Source organism: Hyaloscypha bicolor, assembly GCF_002865645.1.
Source record: "Hyaloscypha bicolor E unplaced genomic scaffold K444scaffold_117, whole genome shotgun sequence".
Lineage (NCBI taxonomy): Eukaryota > Fungi > Ascomycota > Leotiomycetes > Helotiales > Hyaloscyphaceae > Hyaloscypha > Hyaloscypha bicolor.
In genome coordinates, this window is record NW_020194619.1 from 2,154,071 (window position 1) to 2,167,734 (window position 13,664).

Here is a 13,664-nt window from a genome sequence, read left to right on the forward strand (position 1 = left end):
TCCTCAGACGACTATCCATTTTACAGTGATCTAAGGCCTTTATAGACATCCAAATAACCCCTATTACCCCTAAAAACCCTTATTTAGCTGGAAACAGGCTTGGCAACGATACCTGAGGCATCGATTCGGTATCGATACTGGATGGTATTACTCAGGTATTACTAATATCGATACGTATCGATACCGAATCGATTCTTATACCGCTTTCTACCCCGCACCCTTCAATTTTTACTCTCTTTACTTCTCTCACCTCACATTACGATTCCATTCAGATTATACTCTCAAAATGTCTTCTCCATCTGAACTAGACTCTTCCTTTTTAGCTTCCGCTTCAGCAGAATCAATTTCGACTTCCCAGAATCATACAAAATGGAGGTCTCCTGCTTGGGAGTACTGTCGTTCTCCCACTGAGGAGGAGAACCAAGCTTATCTTTATTGCGCTCATTGTACTGATTCAGAAAAATCGCCATATGGTACTTCTATTACTCAGAATATGAAGAAGCACTTGAAAGGCCATCACCAGATTATTGTTGAGAAGGTTTTGAGCAAGAACTAAGTGGCGGTTAATTTGCAATTGAAGCAATATTACCAACAAGCTACTGGAACGAGCGAGAGAGAGGAGCTTGATACCGAGATCCTGGAAGCCCATCTCAATAGCTCAATTATTACTGAAGCTTTGATTTCTCTCATTATCGTACGGAATTTGTCTTACGCTCTCGTTGAATGGCCAGAGTTCCATACCTTTTGCCAACTACTGAACCGAGCTATTACGGGCAAAATTACGACTTCTCATTCAGGAATTGCTAGCTTAATTAAAGAAGCTTGGGGAAAACATTAGAATACCGTACGACAAGTACTCCAGGCTATACTCTCACTTATCCATATCTCTCTTGATATCTGGACTTCTCCAAATCGATGGCTTTTACTTGCGATCTGTGGCCACTTTACTATATATGATGGAAAGTAACAAAAGGCCCTTCTCGCTTTAAAGAAGGTTTCTGGCCATAGCTCAGAGGCTCAAATGGCAGTTTTTTGGCCAGTTCTTCAAAATTACGGCATTATTAATAAGCTTGGAGCTATTATAAGCAATAATGCTTCTACGAATAATGTTCTTTGTCATATGGTTCAAAAGGAGCTAAAGGATATGCTTGGCTTGAATTAGGAAGCAGATTACTGGCGTATTCGCTATCTGGGCCATATTATTAATCTGATTATATAAGCCTTCTTATTTACGAATCAGGTTAGCTTGGAGAAGCTTGATTCGTACGATAAGCAAGAGCAAGCTGAAGCCTTTAATGTGACAGAGGCAATAAGGGCCCAATTCAGGCTAATAGATCCCCTTGGCCAAGTATATAATATTATAGTTTATATTCGTGGATCAGCTAGAAGAACAGAGAAGTTCCGTATGCTTACAGGAAGGCTAATTCCAATGGATAATCGTATGAGATGGAATAGCTGGTATAAGATGCTTCTTGTATTACTCAACTTACGGCCTATAGTAGAAAGGTATTGTCAAGATCATGAGAAGGAGCTTGAGGAGGATATCTTGACTTCCAAAGATTGGAAAAAGCTTCGTACGATTAAGGAGTTCCTTACTCCTTTTATACGAGCTACTCTTGCTACTGAGGGCTCGACTTCTCTTGATTCTACCCTTTTTATAATAGATATTTTAATTAAATATCTCCAAGAAGAGAATATAAGTTTTCCTTTTCTATTATATGACTATACTAATTCTAATAGGCCAAATATCAGAAGAGTAGAGATCCAGAGGGAAAAGACTTTCTTTGCCGAATTAAGGCAGTATACAAGGTTCTGGATAATTATTATATAAAGACCGATATGTCTCCAGTTTATGCTACCGTATTGATTTTAAATCCTCGTAATCGTACGAGGTATATTGAGATATACTGGCCAAAGAAATGGTCTAAACCAGTTCTAGTCAAGGTTAAAAAGCTCTGGGAGAAGTATAGGGAAAGGGCTATAATTATACCTACTCCTCCAGCTTTTTCATACGATAGCTCGTCTTATGAGATATTAGAACTAGATACTTTTGATTGAATTTCTATATCTCTCCGGGCAATAGCTCGGCCTGTAAGTCAAGACGAGTTTGAGGACTATAACTTACTAGCATTGCATGATCCTGGTAAACAGGGGGCCCTTGCTTAGTGGTATCAGGATATATAGAGGCAACGCTGGCCAAGGCTCTCTCTTATGGCTATTAATATCCTCTCTATTCCACTAATGAGTAATGAGCCAGAGAGAGTATTTTCAGGGGGTCGACGTACGGTAGGCTGGGATAGGGCAAAAATGGAGGCAGAGACTATTGAGATACGAGAGTGCTTAAAGTATTGGAAAAAGAGTGGAATTCTAAATACTTTCCTTGAAACTAGCTAGGGAAAAATCAAAAAAGGGCAAATATTAAGAGCTTAATACAGTCTATTGGGTATTATATAAAAGCCAGGCAATCGTATGATATAAAGAGAGTAGTCCTATCTATTTATTTGTAATAGAAGGGATACTCTGGCCAGGGTAACGTCCAGGCTTTGAAACCCGGCCACTTCGTATAATTTGAGGGGGTTTGGGTTATCCTCTACTATTACCCTCTCCCCCATTATCATCAATATCTCGTATACTGCAATGGGTCGCATAACCACAACGAATACAGTTACCATATGCTCTATACCACTCTCCTCCAGGAACCCTTAAGTACTCCTCAAAAATGCCTTGACCATTTTGGCAAGCAGTACAAGGAGTACGGATATTAACTTGGCTACTATATTATTTAGTATAGATCGTATAAAGTATAAAGAAGTAATTTATACTCGTTGAGTCAAGATTGCATTAATAACCTCAGGAAGAAGCGGGACATTAAAGGTATCAGGAGTATAGGGACCCTTGATTGCGATATCTGAGGGGGCAGGATTGGCGATATTGAAGGTATTTCGCTATTAAGGGCTACCAGTAATGACAGATGGCTCTAGTTCATTACCTCCCATACGAAGGAAGTAATGTACGTTATTATAGCCATTAAGACGAGTCCAGATTACCAGATCTTGCTGAGCTTGAGCTGCCATCTTGACTAGTATATGTATATATATGTGTGTATATGTATATGTGGGGGTAGGTAGAATGGAGGGTATATGGAAAGTATGTATAAATTGGAGAGAGGGTTGGGAGCTGAGAGCTTATTTTAAAGGTATCTGGATTATCGAAAATTAAAAATGGGAGCATAAATGACTCAGATTAAGCTATATTGCATCATATGAAGCTATGATTCACGTAGTTATTTGGTATAGTTCAGACGATGGCACCAAAATTAGCTGGGGCCTTAGAAATAGGGCAAAGTATTACTAAGAATCGATTCGGTATCGATAGTATCGATACCTTACGATTCTGGCATCGATACGTATCGATACCGGAAATTAGGTATTTCTGCCAAGCCTGGCTGGAAACCAATGTTTAGCTGAATGCCCTGAATCGCTACTGTCAGCCTCAGGCACAAGTTTCCAACACTTTGTACTATCTCATAGGCATTACACAATCCGCCTCCAATTCGCTTATTGCAGGTATCTCGCCGACCGGCTCATTATTACCAGGTTCCAATTTGGGCGCTGTGCACATGTCGTTCCTAGAAACGAGCGAGGATATGCAGCAGCAGTTGTCTTCCTCGTCGGAGCTTGATCACAATGATGTTTTCCTCAAGAGTCAAGTCGGAGCTAAGATATGCAGGCGTTATGCATCTAGCCATCTAAAGGCCAAGCGAAGTACCCATTTAACAAGGTTAGGAACAGCACCGATCTAATAGGGTACTTAATCCCAAAGAAAGTAGAAGTCACAGGTTTCTGTCAGTACAATTTCTTCAACTAACTTTCTAGCGGGACTCACCAGGTCACTCAAGGAAATACCCCAACAGAGAATCATCTAGTCCATTTTATGTGCCCATGGACGTCATGAGAATATATCTTCACATGCTGCACCTACCTGCTTATACACTCACTTACCACCCCACAAAACCCCATCCAAAAGCAACCGTTTCATAGCCCCAGCCTTAAGATAAACACTAACACTAAACCCCTCACTAATCCAATCTACCCTCCCTCTATTTTCACAACAGCAGTAAAGCCAAGTCCAAGGAGTTGCGGGATAGCACCAAAGGGTAACCAGCATGGAATAGCTGGGTTACAACTTCATTTCAGAGCACAACATCTCCGCAGTATTCTCCATCGTTATGATACAGCCGTATGCGAAACTACAGTTCCCTGTCGAATTTTAAGCGAACCTTACTCGTTAACAAAACGCGATTTGCGCAAACCACGGTTTTTACCAACTATCCTAGGAAATATTATTTAAATTTTAAGCCCTTCTAGAAATGTAACAGGGAATACGTAAGGACTAATTTAAGCCAAGGTGCACGTGTTCTAGAAGTATAGTTCTCAAGTTATTAAAGGAGGCTAAAAATTCTGAGTTTTAAGCCTTGCATTTCTCAGACCCTCGCTTAGCCCCTCGATTTTCTATTCAACCAGCCCGTTTTTAAACAACTCAAGAACTATACCTCTAGAACACGTGCGCCTTAGCTTAAATTAGTTTCTAAGTGTTCCCTGTTATATTATTATTAGGGCTTATAGCTTAATAAAGAAATGCTGGCGAAGTGGGCGATTTACTAGAAAAATATACCAAATTCATTATATAAGGTAAATGTTAGGGACAAGACATACTATTACAAATAACTTAAGAACTATATCTAGAACAAGTATACCTTGTCTTAAATTGGTTCTTATATGCTCCCTAGTATATTTCTAAAAGGGCTTATAATTTAATTGGAATTAGCTGCATAGGGTCTGGGGGTGGAATCGCAAATTGTGGTTTGTTAAGGTTCGCTTAAAATTCGGCAGGGAACTGTAGTTTCGCATACGGCTGTACCCAGAGCACGACGCCGGTGTAGGACAGAACATTTGGGGGGGTGGATGCTCGCATGGCATTTGTAGTGTTTGTGGGGACTGTTCGTTTTCTTCATTATTCTAGCTTTGTGGTGATTTATGCCATTGTGCCATTCACCGCGTAAGAGAGACTCCTGCCTCTAATCCTTTTCTTCTTGTGGAACTACAGTATGCGAGAGAGATCAAGACCTGATGCAGACGAAGACATTCAGCAGCAAATGAAGTGAGTGAAGGAGCTAGTGCTAAAGGATTTTCCTGCAGACATAGTTACTTCTAGGTGCTCGAGATATTATCAAGCAATTATTGGCAGCTTTTTTACATTTGATACAGGATACCTTGTGCAAATTATCACATGATCTTATCCCGTGATTAACAAATTGCAGCTGGTGTGCCGCTGATTACGGAGGTCGCGGCCATAAGTCTTGCAACCGGCAAGGATGAGTGCCAAGCTTCAGGACGCCACATGTAGATGACCTAGCAACAAAAATTAGGGGCTCGATAGCCTATAGGGAGAGTAGGTTTAGCAATGTTTATAGGGCCCATGCGCTATATTTTGGCCCTGGAACGCCTGCAAGGCCCTGTAGTTACAGCTCTTCCTGGCTGCCGTGCAGCGGTCCTGCCACTTAACGAGCCTGCTGACAAAAGTCTGTGGTTTTAGCGATTTTTTCAGGCTCGCCAAACCAAAGTCATCAACTTCACTCCACGATAATTAGATAACTATTAATAATACTATCTTAAGACTCGAGAGTATTCAATAAAAGAAGGTATATTTAATTTTAAGAACTTAGTCTACAAAATTGCGATGTAAATTATAATTATTGAAATCCTTTTCAGGGCTGTTTTGTTAGCGAAATACGCTAAAACCACAGACTTTTGTCAGCAGGCTCGTAAGCGAGAAGTGGCGCCGACCCTGGTAGTTGCAAGACTTATGGGGAAAATGTTAAATTTGGGGGCCACTAACCCATAGTAGAGGCGCTCCGACAGGAACACCAAAAATCTAGCTTTCTCTTTAATTTTATTCTATTTTATAAGGAATTAATAGAATTTAAAACTTTATTTATTTTCTCATAGTGCTAATTAAGGGCTATTCAAATATAAATTAGTAATTGTTACGTGGCACCAGTCACGTGGTGCCACTGCACGTGACTTAGCGTGTAGCCAGTGCTTTTAGCCGCGCACACAGCCTTCAGCTCAATTCAAGCTCTTTACCACCACTGCAACAACCACCTTATCGTGACAGTAATAGTTCTTTAAATTAAAGAAGTTAAAAAGTATATATTTTATAGCCTAAAGGTAAGCTTAAGAAAGCCTAGGAATTTAGCGAACAAGTCCCTAAAGCTAAACATGAGAGCCCTATAAGCCATTAATTTATAGGGCATTATAGGGCTTAAAAACTAGAGCTTCATTAGTTAGTATATAAATTCCTCTAAATTAAAATTCTATTTTTAGAAATCCTTTTATTATAAGTCAAGAAGCACGTGATTATATTATGAGCCTTATAATATGCTAGCTTATACTTATATTAAAAAATCTAACTTAAGGTCTCTAAACACCCTGGCCCCAATCGACACCCGGGACCCGCGGGGGGCGAGGGGGTGACGTTTACATTTTCCCGACTTATGTCCGTAGGTAACCATGATGAATCAGGCGGCGTTTAATTTTAACCACACGGCAAGCAGAAAATAAAACATCTGCCGAATTTCTTTGCAGAAATATCTTGCCGGAGTTCGACAATCCCTGGCCAAATTTCAACTCATGAGTAAGGGCACAGCTGCGCGCGCGGTTTGAGCTATGGCTGGGCGTATTTGTTGTGCTCTGTGCGAGTTGTCAGACGGCGGTGGGTGAGGCTCTCAATGCAAGGTGCAGTATATATACCTTTTGCTAGTCCGGGGGTTCTTGAGGGGGTCACAAGTCAGGTTTCCCTCTTGCTAGACAGTCTTGCCTTTTCAAAAATTGCGCTTCTCTCTCATAATTTTCTGATAGGCTACTAGGCTTTGAGGAATATTGTCTGTTTGTCGACGGGTTTCGAGTGAATATATATATCTTCACTCCTGTCATTCCGACGTCGCGCCTATGCAAGTGGCACCCAAACCCCGGCTGACGAGCGCACCACCCGGGCATAACTTCCTTGTACCTCCTTCGCCAACCTGCAACATTCCATTCGATGATTGGAATCATGCCCGAGCTTTGATTACAAAGTATCCCCCTCAAATCGTCCTCTGGATCATTCGGGAAGTGTCGTGTGGTGAGTTCACGAATAGACCGAAGTAGGAAATCCAACTTGACTAAAAGTTTGAATAGAACCAAGAGTTGCTTCTCCATTCTCTGGTTCAGGAAGCTTGTCCTCAATATCCTCCGCTCACATGGGGGCGAGTTCTACTGGCATATTCCAAACGTTGCCCAGTACACTGGTTTCTTCCTCCTCCAGCATGTCTTCGCTTTGCCAAGATCTCGGTGGTGTCTCTGCTCATTTTCATGAAACTGGAGGTAGTGTGAATGACCTAACTTCTCCATGTCCGGAGGAGAAGGAACACGCCATGGAGCCTCGAAATGCAGCCTCCCTGGAGATGACTCCTGTTCTGAAGCAATCGGAAAGCCGATGGTTCTGCGTATTTGATGAGCACAACGGGAAATCGTTTGGGAGGAGATCAGATTGGAGGAAGCACATGAATGACTTCCACAAACCAGATAAAAAGGCATGGGAATGCCCTGACTGTCACCAAGTCTTCGATCAGCTTTGCAACTTCATTCAACATCATTCGGTTCAGCACTGCCATCGCAATCGTTGCAAACATTCCGGTACCGCCACGAAATTGAGATATAGCAAACGAGCTTTTGCTTGCGGGCGTCAATTTTGTGACCGCTTGCTGCACTCCTGGGATGAATGGCGGGACCATGTTGCTGAGCATTTGGAAGATCGCATGTCTGAAGACGAATGGCAGTACAACACGCTTTTTCGAAATTTGTTACGACGGGAAGAAATACATTCGCGATGGGAGAAGTTTGTTTCCGGCCAAGTCGGGAATTACAACGTTGCTGCACGTTTCAATTGGCGTGCCAGGAACACCTTGCTGCTCAAGCTGAAGCTGGAGTACTGTGAAACAATACTTGAAAGCGACTCCGAAAGACTGGTGGAGGACGCCTATCGGAATGGCCTTGAGGTTCGAACTGCCCACGAGGTCTTAGATCCTTCGACACTAATCACCGAGCCGGGCACTACCCGAAGCCAGGCCGACGTTCTCAGTTACGATCCTTCTTCACAGCTATTGCAAAGCGTGGCCAACTTCAATCCTTGGTTCGAACGCTCCGAAAAGGAACTTCCTGAAGCTCTTAAGGTTTCCCATTCACAACCGGTTGCAGACGGCGGATCAGGCATGACAGGCAACGATAGCGACTTTGATCGCAACTCTCATACCATGCAGTGCGAAATGTCCTCTGAGCATTGGGGCGCTGGTACCTGGTGGAATGGATATGACCTAAGCCACGAGAGTTCTATCCTGGATTTCAACCCGAAATGAAAGTCCTAGGTTGAGACTCATGAACAACGTCCACTTGTAGAACGCACAGAGACTTCACATTTTCCTGGGTCTAGATTAGAGCGCTAGGGTTTTCAACTCCATAAATTTGTGTTTTATTCTACATTTTTCATATATTTCACTTACCTCCTTTCTACTCTCCATTTACTGTACATAGACCTGGAATCTACACTCAATTACCACCCCACAAATCTCCATCCAAAAGCAACCGCTTCATAGTCTCAGCCTCAAGATAAACACTAACATCTACACCCTCACTAATCCAATCCGCCCTCTCCCCACCCTCCCTCCTCACATCACTCGCTTCCATAACCTCAACAAGCCCATCACAACTCGGCATCACCGCCTCCACATGCCGCGGCCCTCCACCTCCAAAATTAACTTCGTAAACACCAGCATGCACCCAGGTCGTCAGCAATACATGCTCTCTACCGAGACACGCCCTCCATAGCCTCTGGGGCGCAACTTCGAATGCTACGTCATGGAGATGGTTTGCCACTGCTTCGGGTGTGAAAATTGCAAGTGTTTTCCGGATCATTTGTGCAAGAGAAGAAATTGATGGAGGTGAAGAGGCAACGGTGGAAGGGATAGCGGCATGTGTAATCGGACTCCCGAGGAAAGAGTCTGGCAGAGGAGGCGAGACGCGTGGTCGGAGACCAAACGTCATGTCTAGATACACTATTGTGTTTTCTGGGATTTGGCGTGCGAGGGTGATGTGGCTCCAGATATGTGCTAAGAGCGCATCGTGTTTGGAGATTTTGACGAGTGTACCGGAAGAAGGGGAGGTGGCGAGCGAGTAAATGTTTAGGATTTCTTGTGCTGAGAAGTGAAGGACGTGGTGCGAGATAGTGGCCTTCGTGTCCCATTGGTGCCATGGGATTGGTGTGCTTGGTGATAGAGTGAGGGAAGTGTCGAAATCGGCGGGTGTGTGGGTTGGCCAGGGCTGGCCTTGGACTTGGAGATGCCAGTCGTATCTGTGTTGTGGGAGTGAACGGGCTTTGGTGACGATGGAGGGATCGGGAGAAAAGGTGTCGATGTCGCCTGCTGCGAAAGAGTCGAGGCGTTGTGGGTCAAAGATGGGAGTGAGTGCTGGAAGGTGTTCGTTTCTGAACATGCAACTGCTCATATGAGACCAGTCTTTGGCGAAGCGAGATAGGGACACAGCATCAGCGAAGCAGTGGGTAATTTCTATCGCCACTGCTGTGCTTCCGCAGGCAAAAGTTGTGAATTGGATGATCACATTCGGAGCGTCCCTGTCTTCTGAAACCGATAGTTTCGACTTGGGAAGGAGTTCGGCAGCTGGAAGTTGAGATGCATCCCATGCTTTCAGTGAAAATCTGCGAGTCGAGATACTGGGTAGAAATTTCGAAAGACTTTTGGGAGATTTGGCGGTGACGAAAGGGATCCCGATATCTGTTGATGTATTGTATGTAACCCAAATTCGTTGATAGCGGTGGTTGTGGCTGCCATTGGGCTTTGGTGTAGCATATGAGAGGCGTCCACACCATTGGCGGTAATAATTCAGAGTTTTCGAAAGAGAGATTTGCAAGTGGGAAGCGGACAGTACCGATGCTGGACTGGAAGGAGGATCGTAAAACCAAGCTGCCGCGCAACGAGCGAAACTAGTAGAAGCATTGTCGAAGATTGACAATGGAACAAAGATACCACCCCCTTGAGTTGATTCGGGAAATATATTCGTCGAGGACGTGACCTGAACGTCGAAGGAATTATTCGTGAACATGTTGAGTGGTTTGAAAAGAGACTAGAAAACAAGATGCCTTTTACACCTTGAAATCGAGAAATAACTAACGTTGTTATATATTGCTGCCAAGGTTGAACTGACAGCTCCTTGTGGCGCCACTACGCCAACATCGGCAGAGGTCGAGACCACTTTGCGAGAAAAGAGTGCATGCGATGTGGTGACCGGCTTGAGTCTATCTCGCCCGGGATACACAACCAACAGTTGGTCAATGGACGTGGACCCTCAATCCAGTGGATTATTCGACATCTTCCATGCACAATTTGCTCATGAATGCATGAATGAGTGAGGATGAGTCGAAGAGCAGTGACTCGAAGTTTTCAGGAGGCTTGCACAGCCGAGTCCCCACTTTTAGCGCTTGGCAGGTTCCCTATTCCAACCAGAGAACACTTTAAGATATCATGCTTTCTAAAAGAAAAGAATCACTAAAAATGATTCATTGCAGACTTAGAAGCCTTCCGACTCTGTTTGTATATTACTCTATGAAAGATGTTAAAGTGCATGCGTGGATGGGTGAAGTCTTTCTGATCGAAATAAGCGAGGTTGCCCCTGAGATCTCGACACAGCGATCACATTGAGGAAATGTAACAAAACATGTCCTGTTAGTTACATCGCGCCATGTTCTAAGAGATTTCGCGAGTTATCCAAAGGCTAGCTGGGGTAGAGCTTACATCCTTTTTTGATTACACACTTAATATAGCGGAGTAGAAGCGTGCACAGAGACTGGCCCAATAATGATGTTATCATCTTTAACCAGATAGCCTCTACGGCTACTCAGCCAACAGCGGCGACAAGTTCGTCAAGCCAACTCCTATTGTGGCTTTCTTCCATAAACAACGTATCTAGTTGGCACGAAGTCAGCACTATTCCGTCCCTCTGCTTATCCAGGACACTTACACAGGAACATAAGCGTGAATCCGATTGTCCCTCATATCCCTCCTCACATCCACCAAAAACAACTCCACCGCATCAGGCGTCATCTTCAGGGCCCTCGTAAAGATAAGCGCGCTCGCTGCATGCAGTCCCGCGAGACAATCCTCTCTGTACCACGCCCCCAAAGTCTTCATCTTCTTGCCCCTGGCCCACGTCCCAACGGGCCAATAATACAGCTTCTCTACCACGTCTGCGAAGCCCACTTCCTCCAAGACTGCCTTGTACTTCGCGACTTTTGTGAAGTCACGGCCAAGAACGAGCGCACCAGCCATGAAGCGCTCGTTCCATAGCTTCATGGCTGTTCCCTCGCCTGTGGAGTCGACGTAACGCAACGGCATCTGCAGGTCCTGGAGTTCGAGAATTCCACCTGGACGTAGTGCTTTGAAGGCATGTTCCCAGACTGTCTTGTGGTTTTTGAAGCAGGACATCAGGGCGCGGCCGTGGATGTAGTCGAACTTTTGGGGGAAGACCCATTCGTCTTCTGCATCGTCGACCTCGAAACTGCAGTTGGCCGGGACGCTTCGGGGCGGGTTAGGGAAGGAATGTGCAAGAAACATTAGGGTGTGTAGTGGGTGAGCGAGAGTGAGTTAAGAAAAGAGGAGCGCTGACAAGTTTGGTTGAATGGGGCTCAGGTCTGTGCCGACCACGTTTGCGGATGGGTAAGTCGCCGCTGTGCATCTAAAGTCAGCGGTTTGTTGATATTAAGTGATGGAGGAGGGATCTTGTACCGAAGTCAATCGCCCAGATACCGGTACCAGTTCCGATATCCAGAACATTGTGAATTCCACCCTTCAGTTCCTCGATGGGGGCGATGTGTAACTTGCCATCGAACGTCAGGGTGAACAAGTGGTGCTGGAGGTCTGTAATAATTAGAACCATTTTCCGTCAGAGTATATATTTCACTTACCTAGTCTGTCTTGCTCTGTCTTAATTTTAAGTCTCTAGTTAATAAAAGTCACAGAGTGTTAGACATTAGTCTTGCTCACCTCATCGTTCGGAAGTAAGTAATCTGATTCCATGTCAGCTACCTATGAAATGCAATCTTGAAACCGAGGAGGGTATTCACTTCCTTGCTTGTATTTATGAAATCTCCGCCCATTCTCTTCCACGTATTCATAGATGCTATCCCTGAGTGACTGCGTCGAAGACCTTGGTCACAAATCAGCACAGACATTCTTGATATAAACACCTTGTGTGAATGCGGGATATCGTACTCCATGCTTCCAATGGCGGAATCGCTATCCCCCATACTGGCTTGACTATCTATCTAGTCATAATAAGATAGCGAGCAGCCAATGTAGATATCAGACTTACATCGAGACCAGGGATTTCGGCTAGAGAAGTCGAAGGCGCTACAGGGGCCTGCAACGGCGGACCAGCCGCATCGTCCGCTGTTGAAGCCGTCTCCATGTTGCTGGGAGGACAAAGATGCTCAAGTATCAAGATCCTGGATGTGCTATGCGATTTCAAAGGAGTGGAATGGATCAGCAAGCTAGGATGAGAAGGAGCGTCGTTGGTGGTTCCTTATCTCGAAGTGCGGGGAAATGGTGGATCTGAGGCTACACAACATCCACGAAAATCTATTAGTGCGGGGACACAGCCGGATACGGAAAGCACACAGTCATGTGCAAAAACTCCCTGTTTTAGCGCATTTTTGGCAAAATCATACTTTTTCTCGCAAATGTTTTCCTAAGTAATAAAACTTGACTATTTAAAACTTCTATTAATAAAAGGTAGGTATGAAAATTCGTATTACTTTAAAGAGTCTGAATATATACTTTTTATAAGGTTTCAAGTAGGTTCTTAATTAATTCTATAAGACTTAATAAAAGGAATCTTGGTATTCCTCGTTTTTATTTTAAATTTTATTTGTGCCAGGCTCAAAAGCCGTGTAAAAAGTACTCGAAAATCATATATTTTTACCTTTAATTTTATAATCTTATTATAGGACTTTTTCTCTTTAAGTCCTCTATTAGAATCTTTATTAATTTCAAAAAAAAACTCTTAAGTTAGTTTTCTAAGTAGATTTTTAGCCCTTTTGCTATCAAAAATTACTTTGACTTAGCCTGGCAGGCCTCGCACAACCGATATTTAGGCGAGAACGAGGAACACCAAATTTATTTACTTTAAACCCTTAAAATTATTAAAATACTCGCTTTAAACTCTTGGTCTAACAAATATTTAAGATATTTAAAAGAAGGCCATTCTAAATATTTACTTTTTATAAGAAGTTTGTGGTTTTAGTAAAAGTCAATTTGCAGTTTTAGAAAAGAGCAGGAGTCAAAAATACGCTAAAACAGGGAGTTTTTGCATATAACTGCAAGGATCACTAGCCCAAGAGAGAAACCCGAAACGGATTTTCATGATTAAATGCTGTGCCGCACCCCACGAAAAAATTGATTATTAATATTCAGGGCCTAGACTATAATTTAGTGATTAAAAGCGTATACGAGTAAATAGCAATTCCTTGCGACTCTCGCTGGACGTCTCCCGAATGGC

General features: G+C 43.6%; 5 protein-coding genes across 5 annotated transcripts; 2 read left to right on the plus strand and 3 right to left on the minus strand.

Moving 5' to 3' along the window:
* Positions 1-255: 255 nt before the first annotated feature.
* On the minus strand, positions 256-471 carry K444DRAFT_615773 (uncharacterized protein; the record flags this gene model as incomplete). Its single annotated transcript, XM_024880790.1, has 1 exon — positions 256-471. A coding segment is annotated over one exon (190 nt), but the record flags the coding sequence as incomplete, so codon positions are not given.
* A 1,722-nt stretch (positions 472-2,193) lies between these two features.
* On the plus strand, positions 2,194-2,352 carry K444DRAFT_488042 (uncharacterized protein; the record flags this gene model as incomplete). Its single annotated transcript, XM_024873155.1, has 1 exon — positions 2,194-2,352. A coding segment is annotated over one exon (159 nt), but the record flags the coding sequence as incomplete, so codon positions are not given.
* A 4,321-nt stretch (positions 2,353-6,673) lies between these two features.
* On the plus strand, positions 6,674-8,659 carry K444DRAFT_615774 (uncharacterized protein). Its single transcript, XM_024880791.1, has 3 exons — positions 6,674-6,797; positions 6,929-7,182; positions 7,239-8,659. The coding sequence occupies exons 2-3, from the start codon at positions 7,011-7,013 to the stop codon at positions 8,453-8,455; spliced, it is 1,389 nt and encodes a 462-aa protein (XP_024734225.1). The 5' UTR covers positions 6,674-6,797; positions 6,929-7,010; the 3' UTR covers positions 8,456-8,659.
* Position 8,660: 1 nt separating this feature from the next.
* On the minus strand, positions 8,661-10,184 carry K444DRAFT_476059 (uncharacterized protein; the record flags this gene model as incomplete). Its single annotated transcript, XM_024872935.1, has 1 exon — positions 8,661-10,184. A coding segment is annotated over one exon (1,524 nt), but the record flags the coding sequence as incomplete, so codon positions are not given.
* Positions 10,185-10,931: 747 nt separating this feature from the next.
* On the minus strand, positions 10,932-12,681 carry K444DRAFT_615777 (S-adenosyl-L-methionine-dependent methyltransferase). Its single transcript, XM_024880792.1, has 9 exons — positions 12,480-12,681; positions 12,380-12,432; positions 12,232-12,314; positions 12,152-12,174; positions 12,073-12,091; positions 11,894-12,025; positions 11,775-11,835; positions 11,130-11,684; positions 10,932-11,074 (listed from the first exon to the last, which is right to left on the minus strand). The coding sequence occupies exons 1-9, from the start codon at positions 12,573-12,575 to the stop codon at positions 11,044-11,046; spliced, it is 1,053 nt and encodes a 350-aa protein (XP_024734227.1). The 5' UTR covers positions 12,576-12,681; the 3' UTR covers positions 10,932-11,043.
* Positions 12,682-13,664: the final 983 nt, after the last annotated feature.